At 39.2% G+C, this 25,107-nt stretch overlaps 3 protein-coding genes across 3 annotated transcripts; 1 reads left to right on the forward strand and 2 right to left on the reverse strand.

Moving 5' to 3' along the window:
* Positions 1 to 7,016: 7,016 nt before the first annotated feature.
* On the forward strand, positions 7,017 to 20,567 carry LOC131245157 (long chain acyl-CoA synthetase 4-like). The gene is made up of 19 exons (XM_058244418.1): positions 7,017 to 7,349; positions 8,754 to 8,817; positions 8,966 to 9,059; positions 9,578 to 9,630; positions 10,106 to 10,154; positions 10,452 to 10,528; positions 10,830 to 10,869; positions 10,950 to 11,044; positions 12,707 to 12,874; positions 13,048 to 13,158; positions 13,251 to 13,338; positions 13,989 to 14,055; positions 14,404 to 14,479; positions 14,591 to 14,708; positions 15,666 to 15,911; positions 16,062 to 16,201; positions 17,910 to 18,092; positions 18,210 to 18,329; positions 20,260 to 20,567. The coding sequence occupies exons 1-19, from the start codon at positions 7,195 to 7,197 to the stop codon at positions 20,293 to 20,295; spliced, it is 1,980 nt and encodes a 659-aa protein (XP_058100401.1). The 5' UTR covers positions 7,017 to 7,194; the 3' UTR covers positions 20,296 to 20,567.
* Positions 20,568 to 21,335: 768 nt separating this feature from the next.
* On the reverse strand, positions 21,336 to 22,947 carry LOC131245158 (uncharacterized). The gene is made up of 3 exons (XM_058244419.1): positions 22,405 to 22,947; positions 22,091 to 22,243; positions 21,336 to 21,875 (listed from the first exon to the last, which is right to left on the reverse strand). Exons 1-3 carry the CDS (start codon positions 22,516 to 22,518, stop codon positions 21,555 to 21,557), a joined length of 588 nt encoding a protein of 195 aa, XP_058100402.1. The 5' UTR covers positions 22,519 to 22,947; the 3' UTR covers positions 21,336 to 21,554.
* Positions 22,827 to 23,363, reverse strand: LOC131246750 (F-box/LRR-repeat protein At3g26922-like). The gene has a single exon (XM_058247136.1). It carries the CDS (start codon positions 23,361 to 23,363, stop codon positions 22,827 to 22,829), a length of 537 nt encoding a protein of 178 aa, XP_058103119.1.
* Between the last annotated feature and the right edge of the window lie 1,744 nt (positions 23,364 to 25,107).

Genomic DNA, 25,107 nt, shown 5'->3' on the forward strand with positions numbered 1-25,107 from the left:
AGTTACCCAGTAAGCTCTTATCGTGCCGAGTAAACTCAGTTGAGCCCACCTTGAATGTATGTGGTCTATCTACACCGTCCATCTGCTTTTCCATGTAATTTGAGGGGTTGAACCCAAAATTGAAGTATATCCAACGATCAAGTGGACATCCATACCATGCATTTGGTAGGTCCCAAGTTATGGGATGTGCCAAAAATCAACTGTATCTATGACTCAATTGGGCCACGCCATCCAAAACAATGTGAAATCATGTCTAAAACATCTAAAAGTACTTGGTGGAGCGTACCTGAGTTTTGGAATGGCCTGAAATTTGGTGGGACCCCTCATTCAAGTGGGACACACACAATGGATGGGCTGGATGTCTAAATCACATCTCACTAACCCCTATATAAAATCAGGAAGGTTTCAATGGGTGGACATTCAGTCTCAACCTTTGTCTGTGGTACGGCCCACCTAAGTCATGGATTGGCCTTAATTTTAAGCCCATGGCTCACCATGAAAGGGTGCATCTGATTAATGAGATTGATGTCCATCACACATCACATCACGGTGGGTCCTACAGAGCTCGATCTATATAGAAAGAGAGTTGCTCACACGCAACTTGGACGTACAACTAATTGTGTACGGGACTACCTACCACATGTGCATTGAATAGTAAAAAGGAAGCCTCTGCGCTTTCTCTATCTCAATTTAATAAGAAATTCTCATACGAAACTTAGTGGACTTTATATATCCTATGCTTGTGGCCCATCAAAAGCTTTAAATTTCAACACCTGGTCAAGGGTTCGAGCACCCATAGGTGGTGAAATCCCACTAAAGTGTGAGTGTGTGGTGGTGTGTGTTAAAAAAAAAAAGAGCTTTAAATTTCATTATTTTTGGCTAAAGTATATATTTCAAAGGGCTTATTACCATCATTTTTGTCAAACATCACATTTGTATGCTAATTAAGGATGTTAAAGTTGATTTAGTAATTAAATTCAAACTCTTATAAATAGCTACATAATTAAAGTTCATAGCTACTTTTGGACTATAGGGGATTCCAAATCCATGGTGCCAAATACAATTGGAGAATTCCAAATTCAAGAGATTTCAAATCCATGGTGCCAACCAAAGCCTTAGGGGTTGTTTGGCACAAAGGAAATGAGAGGATTTGAGGGTATTCCGAATCCGTACGATTGTTTGGTAGAGTGGAGTAAAGGATATTCCAAATCCTGGGGATTTCGATTCCTAACTTTTGGTAGTCACTCCCTTGTGATCCTATGCTTGTGGCTCATCCGAGGCTTGTAATTTCATCATTTTTGCCAAAGTATATATTTCAATAGCTTATTATAATTATTGTGTTAAACATTACATGCATGCACTAATCAAGATTTGAAATCTAGGGTATTTCAAATTAAGGAGATTTCTAATCCTAGTATTCTGATACCATAGTGCCAAACAAGGTTTGTGAGTCCATGGGCCCACCTAGATGTATGTGTTGTATATCCACATTGTCTATTTATTTTGTCAACTCATTTTAGGACATGGGCCTAAAAAAAAAAAAAATTTAAATCTCAGGTGGACAACCACACTGGAAACAGTGGTCATTGAACACCCACTACTAAAAACTTCCTATGGTCCACCATAATGGTTATTTGCCATCCAACCTGTTGATAAGGTTACACACACATCAGATCTAATAAAGGGAAAATATAAATATCAGATTATCCAAAACTTTAGTGACCTTGCAATGACTACTGTTTTCCTGTGGTGTGGTCCGCCATAGTTTTCTATTGCTTCATTTATGGGGGCATGCCCAAAAGTGAACTGGAAACACAGATGGAATGCATGGATATACAAACATGCATGCAGGTGGGCCCCACGGTAAGCAACTCACCTCGTACTCACTTAATCCGCACCGGTTACAATCCACCTTAAATGGGCTCCTCTATTGTAAGGGAGTGGATTAGGTGAGACCCTGGCCTCATCCACAACGGTGCAGCCCTTACCATGGGCCCACTTTGATGTGTGTATTATGTATCTACCCTCTGTTCATCCGTTCTCTCATATAATTTCAGGGCATTATCCAGAAGCAGATCTAAATCTGAAAAAATGGATGGGCAAGATGGATACAGAATACACAAATTAAGGTGGGCCTCACCCTACGGAGTGGTTGTAAGATCACGGAGGAAGCGGATTGCGTGATGCCCCTGCCCGGATGAAATCGATCTAGGCAGGGGCTGGGCCCACCGTGATGTATATATAGTTTTTTAATTCACTATGTTCATCCGTTTTTTCATATCATTTAAAGATAAGATATCAAAAGTGAGGTAGATATAAGGCTCACACGGTGGGAATTGACCGCTTACCATCAAATACTTCAAAGGGACCACCGAGGTTTTAGATCAAGCTGACATTAGTTTTTTTCAAATCATTCATATTTTTGTGACCTTATGAACAGGTTGGATAGTAAATAAACATCATGATGGGCCCTCAGAAGGTTTCAACAGTGGCCGTCATTGTCACCACTGGTTCATGTGGTGTAGTCCACTTGAACCTTGTATCTTCCTCGTTTTTTGGATCGTATCTTAAAATGACCACAAAAAATGGATTAACGGCGTGGATGACGGTGGATCTTATAAAGCCCCTGCCTGGACCGATATCCGTCCAGCGGGACTCTAAGCGTAGAAGAAGAGCCTTTGGTGAATAAGGATTGAAGAGATAAGTCGCGGCACGTTTGTTAAAGGACATATTCAGGAAATTCTACTGAGTAGGAATGGTTATAACTAGGAAAATATACAATTACGGATAAAATCTGCGATGACCATATTAAGGAGAATCTTTTGAAATAGGTAATTAGCAGAACATCATAGATGTATTGATAGGAAAATTTTACTTTAAAATATTCAAATACGTGTACCAGATCTCTACGTACATGCCACGTTTGCACGTTTCCTGCTATTCAATTTTTCAGTATCTCCTCGCGCGAATCGCTTTAGAATTTCTCACACGACAATTTCGTTTATGCGCGGGAAGCGGATCTGCTGGTGTATTGGGTACGTGTCGCGTGAAGACGAGCGCTGACGCTCTTCGAGCTTCAAGTTGTACGAACGGTTCAAAGAAGTTCAAAGTTACATGGCCCAAAATGATGTATTTATTATATCGACACCGTTATTTTTCCAGATTATTTTAAAGCATGAGATAAAAAATAATTATATCGAAAGTTCAACTGTACCACATAACAGATAGTAGTAGGATAATGATTTTTCCTGTTAAAATATTGGTAGGGCTCACCGTAACGTTTATTTTCCATCCAAACTGTTCAAAAGTTCCAAAATACATGTATTAAGAGGAAAAATAAATATCATATTAGCCAAAACTTCTGAAACCCAAAAGGATTTCAATGGTAAACGTCCAATCCCTCCTGCTTTTTGCATCATGATCCACTTTCTTTAGACTGTCTTATTTTTAGTTTCAACAATAGGATGAGCTCGCCAAATGTATAGACGGTTTGGATATAACAAATACCTCGTGATCAGACTCACGTAACTTACTGACGTCAACACATCAGTTAGATAGCTGGTGTGTGGTACAGCAGCCAATCCGCTTCTGCGAGCCCCGGCCAGGACTTGGGTTCGGTAGTGACTGGTCCAGTATCGACGTACGTTCTTGGAAAAGCTCTGTGGCTCAACCATGATGTTTTTGTTTTATCAACTCCGTCCATCTACTTGACCAGTTCATTTGAGGCATAATCCAAAAGATTAGGTACATTGAAATCTAAGGTGGACCACAACATAGGAAAAAGTGACGATTTAAGTTTCACCATTAAAAACTTCCTACAGCCCACTGTAATGTTTATCTTCCAGTTTCCACCGACCTAAGCGAAGGGAAAACAGAGAAAATTTTAACGGTGGGCATGCATAAACACATGCATCATGGTGGGTCCACGGAGCTTTTTTAGCACCGACCAGCACCGATTCGATGCTGGACCGTCACCACCCACCGAATCCGAGTCCCATCCAGAAATCGGATTGGGTACGGACGCGGATTGCGTCCGACCCACGCCCCGACGGTAATCCGTCCGGGGCAGGGCTCTGTGGGGCCAATGTGATGTAAGTGTTTTATCCACGCCATTCAATGATTTTTTCAGATAATTTTAATATATGAATTAAAAAATGAGGCAATTCCAAAGCTTAAGTGGACCACCTGCACTGATAATGACACTCACCGTTGAAACCTTTCTAAGGGCCAACGTGATGTTTTTTTTTTTACCATACAACCTATTCATAAGGTCACGAAGACGTGATGAAGTGAAAACACAAATATCAGATTGATTCAAAACTTCTTCGGCTCCCAGGAAGTTTTTAATGGTGGACGTTCAATCCCCACTTGGTGGTCCACTTAAACCTTGGACCTGCCTTAATTTTTGGTTCACATATTAAAATTATTTGGCAAAAGTGTTGAACGCGTGGATAAAACACTTACATCATGGTGGGCCCCACATTCCGTCCGAGCTGAATAGTTGGCAATCCGCCTCTTATGATATTGAGTAAACTCATTTGGGCGCACGGTGAAAAATGCGGTTTATCCACGCAGTCCATCCATTTTTTCAGCCCATTTAAAGCGTTGAGCCGAAAATTACACTGAAGAAAAAAGTGAAAATAATAACTTCCACCGTTGAAAGGTTTTTTGTGCGACAGACAAGTAATAAAACAATGGAATAATTGAATTCACCTGACTTGATGAATTGGATGATTTATAAGATGAATGGTTCACATTAATTAATGTTTTGAACTTATCTATATAAAATAGAACTAAACTCGTTATTGTGGTATGTAAAATAAGAATTATATTATCATGAAAAGAAGACAGAAATATGAGTTTGATACAAAACTTCTTGAGCCTCAGGAAGTTTTCAACCGTAGAGGTTCAATTCACACTGTTTCCTATGGTGTGTTTCATTTGATAATTGTATATTCTTTAATTTTGGATACAAGCTATAAAATTACCTGGTAAAAGGGATGGACGGAGTGGATAAAATACATAAATCATGGTAAACCTCAAAGAGTTTACGAAGTACGTCCCACGCACGAGGTGCCATTGCCTGCCGGGGAGACGGATTGGCTACTCCCCCTCACACCGGCCCCGTGGCTGGTGGTAGGTGCTCTGTGGGGTCCACCATGATGTATGTGTTTCATCCATTCTTTTCATCTGTTTTCACAGATTATTTAATTTATTCATAGAAAAAATTACAAGGATATATTTCTTAGGTGGACCACACCACAGGAAAACAATAATGATTGGATATCCACTATTAAAATCCTCCTAAGGCCTAATGTACTGTTTATTTGACATCCAATCTGTTGATTAGGTCATAAATACCCAGATGAAGGGGAAAAATAAATATCAGATTGATCCAAAACTTTTATGGTCCCCAAAACGTTTTTAATGGTCAAAATTCATTAAACACTGTTTCCTGTAATGTGGTCCACTTGATATTGAGATATACCTTCTCTAATACTATAAAATGATCTATAAAAATAGATGAACGGAATGGATGAAACACATACATCATGGTGGGGCCCACAGAGCACCGACCACCGGCCAATGGCTGGTGGCAGGGGGAGCAGCCAATCCGTTTCCGCCGGGCGGATTCCAATTCAGGAGTTATTTGATGCGCAGGAAGACTACAAGCGTACGCATGTACTCATCCATCCTAAGAATGGAATACGTTTACAACCGTTTAAAAAGTTAAATTCACTGTGTATAGGAGTGGGATTAGTGGAAAATTTTTTCTTGGTTGGAAATGGTATATTTCATCCAAACCATCCATTAACTTTATAACTATCGATGGACCAAAACTCGTCTCAATATTCGGACCGTTCGGATTGGAAGGTCATGCATGTCACATCTCTGTTTAGGTATTTTAACCGTAGACATTGCCATAGTATGAGGGAAATGACACGGTAGAGCCAGTAGCACCGGAGTATAGTACAGCAATCGCTCCTCAGCATACGTGGTAGAGCATTTATGACCGTCCATCTAGTTTCCCCTACCTTAGATGGCAAAATTCAAACCTCACCCAGATCAGATGATCGCAGCCATCTGATTATGAGTTTCAATGTGACACTAGAAAATTTAAGGGCACGATCGTTTAAGAGGTGTAATATTTGGAAGCAAGCCGTCCGTGGACAATGACAATTGATGATCCCCACTAGATGAACGGCCCGATTTACACATCACCCTGCCACGTGTATTTTCTAAGAGCAGTATCTACTGCATTCCGGTTCATACGGCTCGGATCATTGCCCCAGAGACCTGGATAGAGTACCCATGTTTTCCGATTCTAACCCTTGACGAATCCGACGGTCCGGAATCACCAGACCAGCCGTTGATCTAACCCGGACTTTTCTCAGATGGTCTGTCAACTGTCATCAACCCTGGGCTTAGGTTAATTTAGGTTATCTTAACCAAACTCTCCAACGAAAGGGACAGGTTAGGCTACAACGATCTGCAGGTTAAGCTTAATATACATTGTAAGTTTTTGGGCTCGCTGTGATCCGATAATGATATCCAATCCGTTCATCATTCCAGATACCTTATGTTTTCCTGTCATCCAAAATTTCACGGTGATCCAAAATTCATATAGGCCACACCAAGTAAAGTCATTCCTAAAATCTCTAAAATCACGTATAGCATGTCCCACCTTACTTTTACAATGGAATCATTGTTTTTTTTCATTCATACTGGTCAGAATTAAATTGTGATTGTATTGGATGGCATACGAAAAAACACAGTGGGACCCATACACAATCTAGAAGGTTTTAACGGTGGCCTTCCCATCCCCGTGGCATGTCCCACCTGAGTTTTATACTATCTTTATTTTTTCTAGAATGGTATAACATTTATCGGATCACATGATGGACGGATTAGATTTTATGGACACATCACTGTGGGCCCCACACCTTGCGCTGTATGTGAAGCTTAGCCTACAAAGCTTTAGTCTCACAATAAAAAATCCGAGAAAAGGACGAAAGCAAAGTCCTTGGAAGGCCGCTGAGAAAATCAGCAACAGCAGTGGCGTTGGCCACCAAAACTTTGCAGAATTCAACGGCTGTCAGCTTCAAATACCCAAGAAATCCTCCATTTCTAACACTAGAAACCGCAGAGAAGGTGAGGGAAGAGAAGAAGAAGAAGAAGAAGAAGATAGCAGCAATGGTGGAGGGGAAGAGGTTTGTGTACGAGGTCGAGAAGGCGAAGAACGCAACAGACTGCAGGCCGTCCGTCGGCCCAGTCTACCGTAGCGTCTTCGCCAAGGACGGATTCCCACCGCCGGTCGATGGAATGGACAGTTGCTGGGACGTTTTTCGGTAATTTCCGTTTCCTGTTATTGCCTCCTTGCTGTAGATATTTGGTAAATGTGCAAGGTGTGATTCTAACGTGCGCATTGGCGGATAGTGAGCATGCCCTGCTTATGATCGGTTTGTGCACCGGAATTCGGTGCATGCGACTGGTAAAAGCTTACTTTAACAGTTTCAGCTGTGGAAAATTCTCTCTTTTTCTCTTTTAGTTTTCCAAATTTTGGAGCGTTTGTATAGAGAGTGCATTTCTTGAAAGATGCTTGTAGCTATGCGACAATGAGTTTTTCATTTCAGTTATGTTGCATTGCGATCGGCGAAAGGTGTGTTTGGATGCACTATTGTATTGAATTTAATGAAATGGAAATGGCCAAGTTGTAGTTTCCTTCCTTAGCATTCACATTGTGGGACTAGGCTCCAATTCACGATTTTGTTAGGGGTCGTTTGGATGCCTGTAAATGGGGCAAGTTGTAAATGATTTACAGGGAAATCATTTACACTGCGTGTGGATGATTTTCAGTCCCCATCTCATTTACACGTAAAAAGGTGAGATTTCATTTACAGGCTCTCCATTTACAGCCTAACGGCTATATTTTCAAAGATTGGCTCTCCATTTATGGGGCTTAAACAATTTACAGGCTATCCAAACACAGACAATCATTTACAGCTTACAGCCAAACGGAACAGGCTGTAAATGATTTACACTGTACCATTTACGTGCATCCAAATGACCCCTTACTTTCAAGTTGGGCTTTTGAATGTTGCTGAGATTTGAGGGCTACCGGCTGCAATATTCGCATTTGAACATCTTTTGCATCCTTTATTGTATTGCTTATATCTTGTAGAAATATTGAAATACATGTTATGAAAGGGGTTGGTTTGTCGGACGTCTTGGGAGGTGCGGACTGCAACCTTCTTTGCGATTATGCCGTCTTACCCAGTTGTTGGAGTCTTCTCAAGCAATCCTGGAAGTTCAGCATTGAAACATGTGTCCCAGTTTCAAAATCTTGGGTATCTCTCGTCTTAGATCAGATTATCTGAACTCAGCCATTGTATTGGTGGCTTGCAAATGGGCAGTTTGATAGAGACACTCTGCAGTCAATGGGATATGGTCCTGCAATAAGATGTTCAGGATTATCCAATTGAAGCTATTATTGTGCTGCAGCTGATCTCTGGTGGGGCCCACTGAGTGAACAGTCCACATTGTGTTGACGTCATGTAGGGGGCCAGGCCACCTGCTCCTGATGGAATGCTGCATTAGAGGCTTCTGTCTGTAATCTGTTCCCTTCAAAAATTGAAGCGGTTACTGTCTGGAGCAATGTTTGTACTTGCTTCTTTAAGGAGCTTCTGGGCATCCATTTGTTGATAATCATGTCTAACATCTTTTTTTTTTTCTTTCCTTTCTTTTTTTGGCAGCATTTCTGTTGAGAAGCATCCTGGAAACCGGATGCTTGGCCATCGTGAGGTTGTGAATGGAAAGGTTTGTCTAACTTGAAATTGTTGATCCCTTTTCTTTCTTGCGATGTATGCACTCTGCTAGTGCACTGTTGAAAAAAGTACTTTGTTAGCACCTGGCAGGATTCTCAAGTCTGAGCAACTAGATTCATAACCACTTATTCTTTCTACAGGCAGGGAAATATGTGTGGCTAACTTACAAAGAAGTTTATGTCATGGTTATAAAAGTTGGACTTGCCATCCGTAGTCGTGGTGTCGAGCAGGCAAGTTCACCCTTAATATGAGATAATCCATTCTAATTCCATGGTTGCATGTGCAGAGATGAGAACGGTGGATCTTTTATCATGTGTGGATTTCATATCTGCCTTTGTGTCTGTGTCATTATTGGGAAGTCTTCTATGCATGGTTTTAGGACTTAGATTAGTCCAATATGACTCCTCTGAGTCGACTTGGACTTGGTAGCACCTGATTCATCCAGTTTGATGTCATGGGTCACCCCTGACTTGGGTGAGTTGGGCTGATTCAGCCTCTACTTGGGCAAGTCCTGACTCAACTCAGGATTGAATGAGTTGGTCTGAGTCGCTGAGTCTTTAAGTTTTAACCATGCTTCTATGCGAGTTTTTTTTTTGGTTCAAATTAATTTGATTTCTAGTTGTTGTCTTTGTTTTGGCTTGATTAGGAATGGGCATATCCTTTGTTGTTACCATTTAGGTTTGAGTCTTGTGATGCTTGCAAATTCCATCTAACTTACAGATTGCCTTTTAAAATTATTCATTTACAGGGAGGACGTTGTGGTATTTATGGTGCCAACTGTCCTGAATGGATTGTTAGTATGGAGGTACGGTTATGCTTTTCCATGGACTTGATCATCATTCATGAAAATGATAACCTCATTAAGTTTTTAATTTCTACAGGTTTACTGTTCATGTGCATAGGCAGCCATCTAATGCCACCACATCTGCTAGCATGGCATACAGGTGTGAATTCATCAGGTGGCTCCACTGTGTAGATGCACTAGCCCTAGGCTTGTCCACTCATCATGTTGGCTCAGCATGAGAAACAAGGGAACAGCTAAGTTTTGCTGCGCATTTGTTCTCTACATTGTGTCCCACCTGTTCACTGGACAGGTCTGATTTGCAGGGCCTGTCTGATGGATATCTTGGATTTCACACCATTGTGCCTGGCTGGCACATGTGGTGGCATTTAGATGGGCTAGCTTATACATGTGTATGCTTAACACACCTCTAAACTCTATATCTGAGCCTCCTTTTTAGATTTTTGTGTTTCTTATTGATGTTGCATAACTTCTGCAGGCCTGCAATGCTCATGGGATTTATTGTGTTCCATTATATGATACCCTTGGTATGCATATCACTTCTCACTGGATTCACTTGTGCATGGACTGATTTTCAGTGATCATAAATGAAGCTCAATTGGTGCAGGATTTTGCATCATAAATGCTTGACATGTTTTTTTTTTTTTTTTTTTGAAATTATTATTATTATTTTAAATTTCTCTCCATAAATTTTTCGACATATGTTTATTTGCTTGAAGTGTCACCCATTATCATTTTCATGATTTGCTGATACAAATAGTGATGACGTTTATTATTATTATTATTATATATAAATTTGGTTTGCTTCTAATTTATGGTTATAGGCGCTGGTGCTGTGGAATTTATTTTATGCCATGCAGAGGTTTCGATAGTTTTTGTGGAAGAAAAAAAGATCAGTGAGGTATGTGATATTTTATGTTGGCATTTGGGAGAAATACTTTATATATATATATATATATATCATGTTTAATTATAGGGATGGGAGTAAGTTTTTATTAGCATTTACATGGACAGAATAATGTTATTGCCTTTAAGATCATGGATGCTTTTTGCTAGTTCACACTAGGACCCTCTATGGGTAGGTCAGAAGTTTGACACCAAGGTCTAATAATTTTGTAAACTGTGCAGATTATATTGCACTATATGCTGATTGTTTTTTTTTTTACCTTTTTTCCTTTTTCTTTATTTTTTCTATTTTCCAGGTGTTGAAAGCATTTCCTAATGCAACCAAATTCTTGAAAAGTAAGCAACATTTTTCATTTTTTATATTCTTGGTGCAGGCTCTGTATTATATATATTGAAATTGGCATTTGCTGATGCAGCAATTGTGAGCTTTGGAAAGGTTACGGCTGAACAAAGAAAAGAGACTGAAAAGTTTGGTCTGACAATATACTCTTGGGATGACTTTCTGTTACTGGTAGGACACCTACTTTTGAGTCTTCTTACGTGCAACGGTTCATCTATCATTGTTACCTTCCATGATAGTTATTTTAAAATTTGAGAAAAAAAAGAAAGATCTTGAATGAAATATATTGAGAAGGTACAACGGTGTTTAAAAATTTCTGGGATTATTGTATCTGAGTTCATTTCTTGTCAGGTTATTCACATGCTAGTCATCTACACATCATGCAGTGGCTTTTTTTTTTTTTTCTAGATGAATCTTGCCCTCCATCCCTCTCTTATGACTCTAAATACCAGTTTTTTAAGTATCTCACATTTTGTGTTGCTAAATAATTATATATGGACATTCATTCCATTTCACATTGTGGGATAAGGCCCTTTCTGGATAGCAACCAAAAAGGGACTGTTTGATGGCATCCTAACAATGCTTGTTTTTAATTTGTTGTCTTACCCTGAGAAGACAATAAACCAGCGTCAACCTTCATACCTGGTTGACAAACCTATTTTGTCGCCTATTAACATGCATTAAACTATCCCATGAATCCCATAAAGTATCATACTTATGTTAGCTAGTCATTACATGTCAAGTTGGAGAAGTTATGGGTTTTGTTGGGTTTGCTAACAAGAGGATTTGTCGCTCATGGATCTGCTCATTAGTGAAGGAATATGACTTGGCCAGATCCTGATCTGGCAACATTTCCTTCTTTTATTATTATTATTTATAATTGATAGATTATCTGGCACTATATTCTCACTGTTTGTACACTTCTTAAGTTTTTTATTTTCCTCTATTTTAATTTATTTTACCTTTTTTAGTTTCATACATTTGCAATTAGTTCTTTTTAGTTGACTGGGTCAAAACAATTCCTGGATAAATCAGCCAAATCATCATGCTCTAGTCTACGTCATGAGGCCAAACAGTCATATGGAGTGATGTGTTAAAGATTGTGCTTTGTATGATCCTTTTTTTTTCCCTGAGGTGGTATCTGCGATTTTGTTAAAAGAAAAGAAAAAGAAAAGCAGGGATCCAAAGACAAAAGCAAAGGGGATTTGATGAGGTAATGATATGGGTGTAATTAATGAGGTTATTAAATAGAATGGATCATAAAAAATGAAAATAAGATATCAAATCATAATGGCTATGGCTCATATGTTGATAGATGCATAAACTAATATAGGTACTAGAGAACTTTACCATGGTGTTTGTATTTCTCAATTCTCATAGATCACTATCCAAAGGGTTATCAGATGATTGAGGCATAGTATCTGATACCTTATAAAATTATAATGCCTTTTGCCCAGAGACAGGAAAATGACTAGATTATCCATACTATGGATCCATAGGGTTTTTGGTACATTAACTATTTTAGTATTTTCTTGAATTTGGAATTCTGTGGCTAAACTGGTATTATTACCTAGTCCTGTGGCCCAATAAATTCAAAGAATCAGTACAATTATGAATTAAAGGCTGAAATGAGGCATTGTTCAATGTGTAAGGTGAATGGGTCTGTCATGGCTATGACTTTCTATATTAGATATGAATGCCATTTCTTGAACCTCTTGTATCTTTCTGATCTGTGTTTTATGTTTTGAGGTCAAAATCTGATTTATTCCACATATTTTTCCAGTTTTTTGCTCTATGATAATCACTAAGGATCTTAAATATCTTACCCTACAGGGTGACAATAAACAATTTGATCTTCCAGTGATAAAGAAAAATGACATCTGTACCATAATGTATACTAGTGGAACAACCGGTGATCCAAAGGGAGTAATGATTTCCAATGATAGCATTGTTACTCTTATTGCTGGTGTGGAACGGCTGCTTCAATGTATGAATGAACAGGTGAGTCATACTCAACTTATTCTCTTGCCTTTCAACAAAATGATGGAAAGAAGCGGGAGACTAAAGCCTTCTATTTTATATTGTCTAAAGATGCATGAGATGGTAATTCATCACAATTTATCTGGATCTGTGTTCCTTTTCAACTTATTTTTCTCCATGCAAACGTGTTACAGATGAATGAGGCGGATGTTTATTTATCATATCTCCCTCTAGCACATATCTTTGATCGTGTGCTTGAGGAGTTGTTTATATCTCATGGTGCCTCAATAGGATTTTGGCGTGGGGTAAGTTTTTTGGAGTTTAGGATATCCTTTAATCTAATAACATCCAATTCGAGAATTGATATTCGAGAATTGATCATGGGTTTCATCTTCAGGATGCCAAACTGTTGATTGAAGACATTGGGGAGCTAAAACCAACTATATTTTGTGCTGTTCCACGTGTGCTGGATAGGATCTATACTGGTATATTTTGGAAAGCCATTGTCATTGGGAGTTTCTACACTTGCATGTGATAGTATTTTTGTGAATGCTTACATCTTTTCCCATTGGTCACGGGGACAATATATTCCATAACTTTAAGATTGTTACCATTATAATCCGCACCGTAACGGCTGTTACAGTTTAGTTTTATTTTTAGAAAAAATCTGTTCAGCCCTGTTGCGGGACTTTTTTTTTGGTAACAGCTGTTACACTCGTTTTGGCCCTGTAACACGTAACAGTTATGTAACCATTTTGGCATACCATGCATGGGAGCTTATTGAGGGAACTTGGAGTGAGGAATCTTTGTTGTTCTGATCAACATGCTGAGTATGACTCTTATCAGCTGATTGTTTTTGTTGTTTTGTATCTCTCTTTTTTCACTCTTAATAAAATTCAGTTACCTGTAAAAATAAAAAAATAAAAATGAAAAAATGCATCTCATGACCCATAAACATACACATGCTTGTTATTCACGCATATGAAAGTGTCACGGTCCACTGATTGTCTATAACCTACTAGCTACTTTTTCCCGATCCATTGTCACACTGCAGTTGCTCACAAAACAGAGAGGAGAGTGAACACTAGTGATCCTTGGCATGATATGTTCTTAGGCATTGTACATTTATTTTCAGGTCTGACAGAGAAGATATCTTCGGGAGGTTTCTTGAAGCAGGCATTGTTTAACATTGCATACTCATAGTAAGTTATATTGCTACAGCTTCCAACAAAATAACATAATGCATTTTTCCTAGCAGAATATTGTGACATGTCATTTGAGCCTTATTTTCTCATGATAATCCTATTTGGAGATGGTCAACTGAGACATCTCTACCCATTATATATTATGCATGACCAGTTGTGCTTTTCCTTTTCCACTCATTTCATTTTGTAGAGTTGTTAACTTTATGTTGTAGTACATTTCTATTGCCACTGTTCCCATTTCTTTTGGTAGCTGTAAATTACCAATGTGTTCCATGAATAGCGGATATCTTGCTTTGGTTTGACTACTGTGGGTGGTTTTTGATCTATGAATTTGGAATGCTGCAGCAAACAATATTTCATGCAGAATGGATCAAAACATCAAGATGCAGCACCGATTTTTGACAAAGTAGTTTTCAACAAGGTAGCAAAAGCACTAGCAGTAAATTTCTCCAATTTTATTAGTGCTCAGAAGTAGTGGCTCTCCTAAACTGATTCTGCACATCCCAAATTCCTATTTTCATTATTCCTTCAGGTAAAGCAAGGGTTAGGTGGAAATGTACGACTTATTCTATCTGGAGCAGCTCCACTTGCCACACATGTGGAAGCTTTTCTACGAGTGGTTGCATGTGCTCATGTTCTACAAGGATATGGTATGCATCCTTACAGTTCTCTTATTGGCTTCTAATGGAACTTTTTCACCCGTTTTGATTGACTTTTATGCTTGGTCATCATCACTGCTGATGCTAGAAAATAGGATTCTCCTTTGATTCTAACTAAAGCTGTTGGAAGTGGTGAAGTATTACACTATTTCTCCACATTAAAAAATGTGGGTGTATGTGCATGCGGGCATATGACTGGGCCCATAAGTACATACATCTGGGTCTTATATGTTATGGACCTTTATCCTTAATTTTTCATCCTTTTATCTTTGTTTCATGCTTTTGTATTTGCTCCATAGACTTTCTCTAGTTTTTCCTTCTTATAAGGGCATATATGTAATTTTACATATTCTTCAATTATTATACATAAGAGTGGGCTGGACATCACAACCCCATATACTACTCTCTTTTTCTCAAATTCTCTCCTTAATTTTTTTTAAAAAAAAAGAAAAAGAAAAAGAAAAAACTTTCCATGTTTAAGCATCATGCTAGGCTCAGATTGTGGGCTTTTATTAACCTTGTTAGGCACTTGGGTAAAAACCTTTCTTTTTTTTGATAGATGAAGCAATTTATTAGGCAGAGCCAAAAACAGAAAAATAAAAAACATACAAAAGCAAAACAACAAGGAAAACTAAATTACAACAACCCAGCCTCGAGACTGGGAGGGAAACCCAAAGAGGCCCTGAAAGGCTTAAGGTGCTCGATCCCTGAAAACAATACCCTACAAAACACCCCAGCTGAGGAGACCCTCAAATTCCTGAAACAACGATTATGCACAACAATTCACCATATGCACAACAATTTCCTAGTGGATTGGGATTAAAGATGTTGAATAGCTTCATTTATCATCCACAGAGAAAATCCATTGCTTTTCTTGAGCAGATCTGAATCTATTGCTATTTAACAAATCGCTCTAGGATAACTGATGATTCTTCTTTGTTACTATAGGCCTGACAGAAACCTGTGCGGGGACATTCGCCTCAATTCCAAATGAACCATCAATGCTTGGTTCAGTGGGTCCTCCTATACCAAATGTTGATGTGTGTCTGGAGTCAGTTCCTGAAATGGGATATGATGCTAATGCAAGCATGCCACGTGGAGAAATCTGTATAAGAGGAAATACTCTGTTCTCAGGATACTACAAAAGAGAAGACCTCACAAAAGAGGTTATGGTTGATGGATGGTTCCATACAGGTTTGTCCATCTTGACATCTATTTCTAATATTGGACTTGGGACATACCCAAAACCTGATGTCACTGGGCCATGACTAAACATTTTTCTCTCCATTCTTGCATCTATTTTGGTTCTTCATGAACAGTGCTTAATATGATCTTTGTACACAGGGGATATTGGTGAGTGGCAACCAGATGGAAGTATGAAAATTATTGACAGAAAAAAGAACATTTTCAAGCTTTCCCAAGGAGAATATGTTGCAGTGGAAAATCTTGAGAACATTTATGGCCTTGTTTCCGAAGTTGACTCGGTATGTCTTGTGCTTGGCAACAAATGGGTGTGCGTACTATTTCTACTTCATAGTTTTATCTAGTCTTTGCAATTTCGTAAGTTTAATCTAATAAGGATTTCAAAACAATTGATAGTATCCTCTTGGCAACAATCTTCTCTCCTTTAGTTTTGCAAGGCTGCCCTAAAATAAGTTATACATATCTGGGTGGTGTCAATTAGTGATCAAGAAGGTCGTCAGCAGACTCCTCTGCTGTTGAGAGGGGTTCTGACTTAGCATCTCCTCAAGTAGGATAGTGCATCTCATAAAATGTGGCAGAGAGGGTACACATTTGCACCCTCAAAATGAGTCAGCAAATTCCATCATCTTGAGTGGTCGATCTTTCTTATTCTTTTTAAGGCTATGCTTTCTTGGCACTTAGAACTCAACCAACATCTGACCATCATGCATCTTGTCTTCAGAGAGTTGAACCAAAATAAGAACAGATCTCCAAGTCGATGAACTACTCAGCCAAGTGATCATTGATTCAGCAGTTCACTTAAAGTTTCTTATTTTTGACCTGCAGCCTTTCCATTTGATTTAATGGCTGGGTGTGGTTCTAACTCCAAGAAATGATTTTAGTAGAAAAAGGGGATAGAGAGATGTTCCAGGAAAAATTTGGACCTATATTTCATGATTTCATTCCGGTTTTTTTTTTTTTTTTTTTTGTGTATTACTTGCTAGTTTCTTGCTGATATTATTTCTTATATACTTTTTTCTTAATTTTTTATTCCTTAAATGATTTGAACATGCACACACTCACACATGCATGAGCTAGCTGGCTATTTGTGATTTAGGATGCCACTTCTTGGCAGCACTCTTGTGATTTGTGAATAGCCTTTTCACTAGAAGTTTCTTACTCAGTATGTTGAGTATCTTAATTTTTCTTCACGGACTAATTTTTTTATGAGAACTTCAACTACTCGTTTATGGTTGTTGTCCACCTGCAATATTTGTTAGGCTGATAGATTTTTGCGAATCATTAAAAAAAAAAAATCCCCAGTGAGTCAAGATAAGGCTTAGATGATGATGATAGTGATGATGAATTAATAAAAAAACTGATTGATTTTTTAGCTATGTAGAACTAATTTTTGTTCTCATATATGTTAGATTTGGTTTACATTATCAATATTTTCTTGGACATCATATATTCTTTTATTACTTGAAATTCTTTTAAATTAATTGCTCATTTTTTCTGAATTCTTCAATCTTCACTCTTGTTTGGTGACATGAAGTCTATATCATTCATGAACAAATGTACATTCGAACATCAACACTGAAAACAAAAGAAAGCTTTTGTTAGTTATTTGCCAATCAATACAACCCAATCATGTTTCTATTTTCTGAAATGGTTAATTCTCCTGGAAGAAATGCTCTGATGTTTGTATCTTTGACTGCCAGTGCCATGAGACTGTTTAGATTATGGAATTTTGGTTGTAAAGACAACCATACATACCTGCTTAGTACAAGTAGTAGAACTTAATTTTAAAAAGAAAAAAAAAAGAAAAAAGAAAAAGAAAAATCACTTTCACAAAGTGATAGCCAGACAGCAGGTGGTCATTTAGCTTCAATGATCAATTCATTGCAAGAAAATGCTCTGTTCTGCCATAGATTGAATTCAAAAGAACTAACTCGAAAGATTCCTTAATAATTTTGGCTCATCAGTCAATGCATTTGCCTTCTTTTACAGATATGGATATATGGAAACAGCTTTAAGTCTTTTCTCATTGCCATTGCCAATCCCAACGAGCAAGCACTCAAGCATTGGGCTGAAGAGAATGGGCAAAGTGGGGATTTTGCTTCCCTTTGTGAGAATCCCAAGGCAAAAGAATTCATTCTTGGGGAACTCACGAAGATCGCAAAATCAAAGAAGGTACATAGTATTTCTCTCGATCTTGAATGCTCCCAGCCCTTCCTATTTAATGGTCGAAGTTTTGAACTCTTAAAGTTTATTAAAAAAACTTGATTCTAACTTATTCATGATTGGCAGTTGAAAGGTTTTGAATTTGTGAAGGCCATCCATCTTGACCCTGTGCCATTTGACATGGAGCGTGACCTTCTTACCCCAACCTACAAGAAAAAACGGCCACAATTGCTCAAGTATTACCAGGTTAGCTCCTCTTGGCCCTTAGTAGGAACCTTAGAATGATAACTATCATCTTCCATGTAGCAACATCACATTTAAAAAAAAAATCTTTAATGATGATGTACACAAAATTTTAGAAAATCTTGAAAGTTGAAGTTCCGAATATCCTTTTTAATATATATATATAACGATTTTATTAAAGCATGCCCAATGATGGAAGCAACCAAAAAAAAAAAAAAAAAAGACCCCCATAAGAGGCCCCCAACTACAATGCAAATCCACCCATTAGAGATCAAGGATCCTAGTCCTTTATAGGAGCAAACACCTTTCTGACAATGATAGGAATAGGATCCCTACTATTCCTAAAGCACCTGTTGTTCCTCTTCAGCCAGAGTGACCAAAGGTCTGTGAGCAGAGCTAGCCTCCATTTAGACCTCTCTTTGGCACTAGAAACTCCCTCGTGCCAAGACAGAAACAACCGAATCACAGTCTTAGGCATGACCCAAGGAACCTTAAAAGTAGAGAATGAAAAGAAGCTCCATGCTTCCCTCTCATCCTTCAAACAAAGACTGCAGACATTCAGTGACACCATTCCCCTTTTATATAAGTTGTGTATGGTGAGAATCCTGTTCCTCCTGATAAGCAATGCGAATGAAACAATCTTCGGAGAGGCTCCATACTTCCACACATAATCCATATGGCTAGAAGTGGCTTCAGCTGCAGGGGAGGATAACACCTTGAGGAGAGATCAAACTGAGAATCCATCCAACCGGTCAATCAGCCAGTTCGGCATATCCTTTTCACCCGAGATAGGACAGATACCCTTAAGACGAGAGAGCTACCTCACAAGCTCATCCGCTTCGATGTCTGATAGATTCCCGTGACACGGAGGCAGCCACATACCTCCTTGGATTTGACCCGAGATGCATCTGGCCACCGAAATATTCTGGATTGGACATAACGTCAAAATTTTAGGACACTCCAACTGAAGGTAATTGCCAAGCCAGATGTCGTCCCAGAATCAGACCTTGTCACCACTTCCAACTAAAAAACCAATGTGGGCGAGAATTTTTCCCGCTATCCTTGCTATGCACTCCCAACAGGAGGAGGCTCTGTAGAGGGATGATTCCATGATCCACCACCCCAAATTAGATCTTTTGTACTTGCCATCTACAACAGATCTCCACAAACTTCCATCCCCTACCATGAACCACCAGACCCCACTTCCCCAATAAAGCCGAATTAACATCCTCCAGCCTCCTGATACCCACCCCACCCTCTTTGAATGGCCTGCAAACCTCCTTCCAACACGAGATGAAGCTTTCCTTTTAAAGCTCCACCTTGTCAAAGAAATTCTCTCTGCTATTTGGTAATAAGGAGAATCACCGATTTTGGGAGCCGGAATTCTCTCTTTTAAGGTATTCAGCCGGGACTGTTTCAACAGCAACCAGCATTCTCTATTTTAAGTTATTGGGCTGCATTAGGGAGTTTTTTTTTCTGTTGTATTGTTTCTCTCTTTAATATAAATTCTTTACCTTTTGGGAAAAAAAAAAAATCAGGCCATATAGATCACATGGTTAGAATCATCAAACCAAAGTGCTACTTTGGAATCATAAGCAATACAAAGTGGGATCTATCTAGTAGATGTTTGAAGATGATGATTGGAGCTATTTTGCTTCTCCGCTCAATCTTAGCTGATCGGACCGATTGGCATGATTTTTATGCCATGGTTTGCTCCTAGTTGTATGAATGAACAGTTCAGATCGATGATAATTGATAGGTCACCTCATGTGCCATTTAAAAGCTTCGGGGACATTGCTAACATCCCCTTGAAGGTGGGGACATTAGCAATACCTAACACACGCTGCAAATTCATTTGATAAAAGAACTGCTGATTTTCGGATGTTGATATGAAGCTAGTTATGGAAAGCTAACTGAAGAATTTAAATTGCAGAGCATCACCGATGACATGTACAATGATGCCAAGTGAGCAAATTGATCCCAATGGGGTGGCTGCAATGGTGGGCAAGTACGTGGCTCAGTGGCAGGCACGGTGCGTTTCAACACTTAGGTCATGGGTTCGAGTGCACCATGTAGTGTGTAAAAAAAAAAGTACACAGTCATCCTATTACAGATGTTTTATCTGCTATGGTAGTCATTTATATACATTGTAAAACGTTTGTGAAATGTCTGAATGGAAGTTGCCATGCTCGTCATTTGGAGAATACATATATAATACGAGAAGTGACATATATTTTTCTCCGTGCAATTTGTCATTGAAGCAGTCGCAATTTGGGATTTTAAAGTGTTTCTGTGTCTTCAACTGAGGGTATTTTTGTTTTGTTGCATCCTGACCATGCCCTGGCATCTCTCAAATAGAAAGAATCTCATGGCCAATATTGGTGTTCTTTTAACTTGAATGTGGACGGTTGTTGTATTTATCTTCTTAACTGTATTTTGCAGCCCACGAATTGATTTTTGGGCCATGGTCCATACCCAATGGGATGCAACTGACCAATTGTCTAGACCACAACCCCATGGCCAGTTCATCTGTATATCATATGCTTCATCAGTATGACCACCATTCGAAGTTTTCATTTGTGCAAACTGGGCCAATCGATCAATTATCAGGATTGCCCATGGACCAACTCCCCAAGATCGGAAGTCCCTGTTTGTAAAATATTTGGCTATTTATTTGTCCAATGTTAGTCATTTTGGCTTAGAATTCTACTAACCCGGCAGATCTTTGGTCTATTATTCATCCATGGTGGGGCCACAGTATCTACTTGGGAAAGTAGGGCCAATTCAGCTTCGACTAAGGTGACTCCCACCAGAAACAGGGTTGGATGAGTATGTCTGAGTTGTTTTTAACCATGAGATTGGCCGGACTTGATAGCATGGTTCTAAGATTCAGACAAGTTTGATATGGCTTGTCAGAGTCGACCCAGATTCGGTAGCACCCATTCCCGTTTGATACCACGATTAATTCTCCCAGTCACGCCTGAGCAACTCAACTCAGGGCTGAGTGATTTTAATCATGCTTGATAGCAATATGGACTTAGCAAACATCACAAAACATGAGAAGAAGAGAACATTCATTGATTGATTGTGAAATAATACAATGTATATACATAAAAAATAAGGAAAATGATCACAATTCTTCAATGCAGACTGAGAGTTTGTGACCACCAGTTGAAAGATGGTTTTCACTAACAAATGCAGCAAGAAATTCAAAGAACAATGCTCATTTCATCCTTCAGATTTCTTCACAAAAATAGATAGCTCTACATCACTAGAAGCCACATCGCCGAGTGAGAATTGTCTTTTCAGGGCGTTTCGGGCGGCCAAACATGAATATCTTACTGTCATGTGTTCAAGCACTTTCGCACTCCCGATGAGAAATTTAGAGAAATAGAAGTTAAATATATCTCCTTTGAGATCTTCAATCACGACTCTCTTCAATGTAGAGTTGAGAAAGTGGAAGTGCTTTCTTTGCTTCTCCCAATAACATGAGTTGAATGATACCTTCTTCATATAAGCACTTCTGGTGATGGTTGCATTGTTGTGACTCTGCACAAAAACAACAAATTCAGATGTGTGCATTTTACTATCTACTAATGTTACGTGGTGGGCCATCGCCTGGGTGCGATATGGTCCATCCACTTGGTGGCCACAACTTGGATTTTCAAAATACAAATGTAACAAGTGTAACACACTTATCTTCAAAGGAGATAATTAAAGAAAAAACAACAACAATATGTAGTATGCGATTATAGATTACTCACCCAAAATTCTAGTTCCTCTAAGCTTGGGAAATTCTGGAGCAATTTTGAAAGGAGACAAACGCCCATTCTCTGGCTCAAATCCACTTGTATTATCAGCTTCTTCGAATCCACGAAAGAAGGAAAGTTCATGTGTCCTGTAGCCCAACACAAGTACTAAAAAAGGAAAAAGAAAATCAATAAACGGATTAACATCATTATACTATTTTAATAGATAATGTTGTGTTTGGTTGCATTGAATATCATGAAATTTCAAGATATTTGGAATAGCCAAACAAAACCCATCTCAAAATCAACGAGGAAATGGAATAACTTACCATCGCAGTAAATCCAGATAGTTGAATAACCTTAACATGCGAGACGCTCCTTAAAAGGGTGATTATCTTCCCGCCTTTTACTTTGAGAATTTCATATTTATCGGTAGTCGGCATCAATTGATGTTGTATGTGACACTCGAACGTCTCGAGCTTTGGTACATGAATTTCAAACTCGTATCGTAAAACCGAATCGCCCAACTTGAGGCTATTGAGAAGTGGTGCATCAATACGGACGCGCTTCAATCCGACGGCATGGATGTAAGACACCGTCAAGCATTTTAGGTGGGGAGCAATGATGTGAAGAAGAGGTTCCTCCTCAAATGTGCAATCATCTAATGTTAAGCTATCCAAACTACTGCATTGAGAGAGTAGACATTCGATTGTTCCAATGTAGATGGTAGTGTTGCTGAGTTGGACTGTTTTCAAATTCTTACAACCCAAAGACACAGTTGGAGATAGACGAGCACGCTGCAGTTGATCAGTACCAATTTCTCTATAGTGGTGCAATTGAATAGAGAAGTAGGCAGCTGATATGGAAACTCGTCACTGCTCTCTATTACCAATTCACTTATCGATCTTTGTATCAGAATATCAATCCAACGGTCCACATCCAAATTAGAGATGGAATACCAGGTAGGGATGCGGCAGCTTTGGATGGGTCCAGTATGGGATAAGAGAATCTTATCAACTGTTTGAACCCACTCGTCATCCTCACCATTCAGTGGGACCCAATAATCTCTATCTTCTTCTTCGATGCTCCTTTGGGTCGTGTTGAAGATATCCAGGTCGAGGTGCGGGATTGTGGTCCATGCATTCTTCCATGATCGTGAAAGAACGATTGTTCGAACAGCCTCGTCGAGCGGTAGGAGAGAGAGAATAGAACTCCATAGTGGCTCATCCAAATGGTCATACAAATCTTCATTGACTCTTCTGATTTTCTTCCTATGGTTTTCGTCCATAGCTTCAACTAAGTGGTGGGCTGAAAAACCGATTGATGAAAAGAATAGGGAGAGAGAGAGAAACGGTGATGAAAAGAATAGGGAGAGAGAGAGAAACGGTTGATGAAGAAGGTAAAGCCTGGAAAAGAATGGAGAGAGAAATAAGAGATTGAGTTGCACAAAACTTGGGAGAGCGTCAATTTATAGAAGTTGGTATGGAAGTTATAGAAGTTTCTATTTTTATTTTTTTTTGCGCGGGAACGAGAGTTTAATACCTTCATGGGAGTTTCTATAACCGGAAGCTCTGTGGGGTCACAGCGAGAAATCAGGTTGCAATCAACTCCGTGCGGTCAACTTGAGTTTTGGATCTGCCTTACATTCGAGAGCCGTCGACTTGAGCTTCGGATCTGCCTTACTTTTGAGGCCATCTCCTAACATGATCGAAAAACGGATGGATAGAGTGGATTTCTAAAAAACATCACGGTGGCCCCATCGGAAGCGGATTGCGTAGTGAGCAACTCACTACGCTTAGCTTATAGAGTAAACTCTGTGAGGTCCACCATGATTTAGGTATTCTATCCGATCCGTCCATCCATTTTACCAGATAATTTTAGACGAAAAACCAAAACTGATGCAATTAAATGTTTAAATGGACCACACCAAAGGACACAATTGAATTGAACGTCTACCGTTGAAAAATTCTTAAGGACCATAGAAGTTTTGGATAAAGCTTATATTTGTGTTTTCACTTCATCCATGTCTGTATGATCTTATGAACAGGTTGGATGACAAATAAAAATTACTGTGGGGCTTATAGAGGTTTCAACGGTGGAAATCATTATCCCCACTGTTTCCACCGGTATGATACACTTGATCTTTGGATATGCTTCAATTTTGGGTTCAAACCCTTAAATTAGATGGAAAAATGGATGGACGGCGTGGATAGACCACATACATTCAAGGTGGGTCCAACTGAGTTTACTCGGTACGATACGCAATCCGATTTCGGCCCCATCGAGCTTTCCGTCGGACGCGGATTTATTTCTTGCCAAAAGTGTTTCCAATTCGGTTCCTGCGCAAGGCACCTAAGTGGACCCCACCTTAATGTTTGTGAGAAATCCACCCGGTCCATCCTTTTTTTGAATTCATATTAGGATATCAGGCTAAAATTGAACAGGATCCAAGACTCAAGTGCGCCGCACTAAAGTAAAAGGTGGGTAGGGAAATTCCTACCGTTGAAACATCCCTGGGATCGACAGTGATGTTCACATTCCATCCATACCGTTCATAACGTCATTCCTACTTGATGGAACGAAAACACAAATATTAGACGGATTCTAAAGTCCAATGGCCCCACAAATGTTTCAACTGTGTACGTTCAATCCTTACGTTTTCCGCCCACTTGAATATTGGATCCGGCTCATTTTTAGCCTCATGTCCTAAAATAAGCTCAAAAAATGTATGGATGGGATAGATTTCATACAAACATTACGGTGGGCCCTACCTAAGTTCCCAGCGCAGTAAATCTACCTTTCCGTCACAGGAAGCTACTGCGAATGGCTGTCCGCCTGTCGGATTGGGACGCAACGCCCGTCTCCAGCTGGGAACGGGCAGGAGCTTTGACTGACCACCGTATGACCGTAATGTATGGGTATTATACGCACCATCCATTCATTTTTTCCGTATCATTTTATGATATAATCCCAAAGCTGAGTGACTACCACAATGGGAATTAAACTCTTACTGTGGAAAACTTCCTGAGGTC

The sequence above is a fragment of the Magnolia sinica genome, chromosome 5 (genome assembly GCF_029962835.1).
Source record: "Magnolia sinica isolate HGM2019 chromosome 5, MsV1, whole genome shotgun sequence".
NCBI lineage: Eukaryota > Viridiplantae > Streptophyta > Magnoliopsida > Magnoliales > Magnoliaceae > Magnolia > Magnolia sinica.

What these genes read in the sequence shown, in the direction of transcription:
- LOC131246750 (XM_058247136.1), bottom strand. Translation starts at nt 23,363, where the DNA reads ATGGACGAAAACCATAGGAAGAAAATCAGAAGAGTCAATGAAGATTTG.
- LOC131245157 (XM_058244418.1), top strand. Translation starts at nt 7,195, where the DNA reads ATGGTGGAGGGGAAGAGGTTTGTGTACGAGGTCGAGAAGGCGAAGAAC. An exon ending in AAGAAAAAAAGATCAGTGAG is followed by an intron (nt 10,529 to 10,829) that starts GTATGTGATATT and finishes TCTATTTTCCAG; the next exon opens with GTGTTGAAAGCATTTCCTAA. An exon ending in TTTAACATTGCATACTCATA is followed by an intron (nt 14,056 to 14,403) that starts GTAAGTTATATT and finishes GGAATGCTGCAG; the next exon opens with CAAACAATATTTCATGCAGA.
- LOC131245158 (XM_058244419.1), bottom strand. Translation starts at nt 22,518, where the DNA reads ATGCCGACTACCGATAAATATGAAATTCTCAAAGTAAAAGGCGGGAAG. An exon ending in TATCTGGATTTACTGCGATG is followed by an intron (nt 22,244 to 22,404) that starts GTAAGTTATTCC and finishes TTCCTTTTTTAG; the next exon opens with TACTTGTGTTGGGCTACAGG. An exon ending in TAGAGGAACTAGAATTTTGG is followed by an intron (nt 21,876 to 22,090) that starts GTGAGTAATCTA and finishes GTTTTTGTGCAG; the next exon opens with AGTCACAACAATGCAACCAT.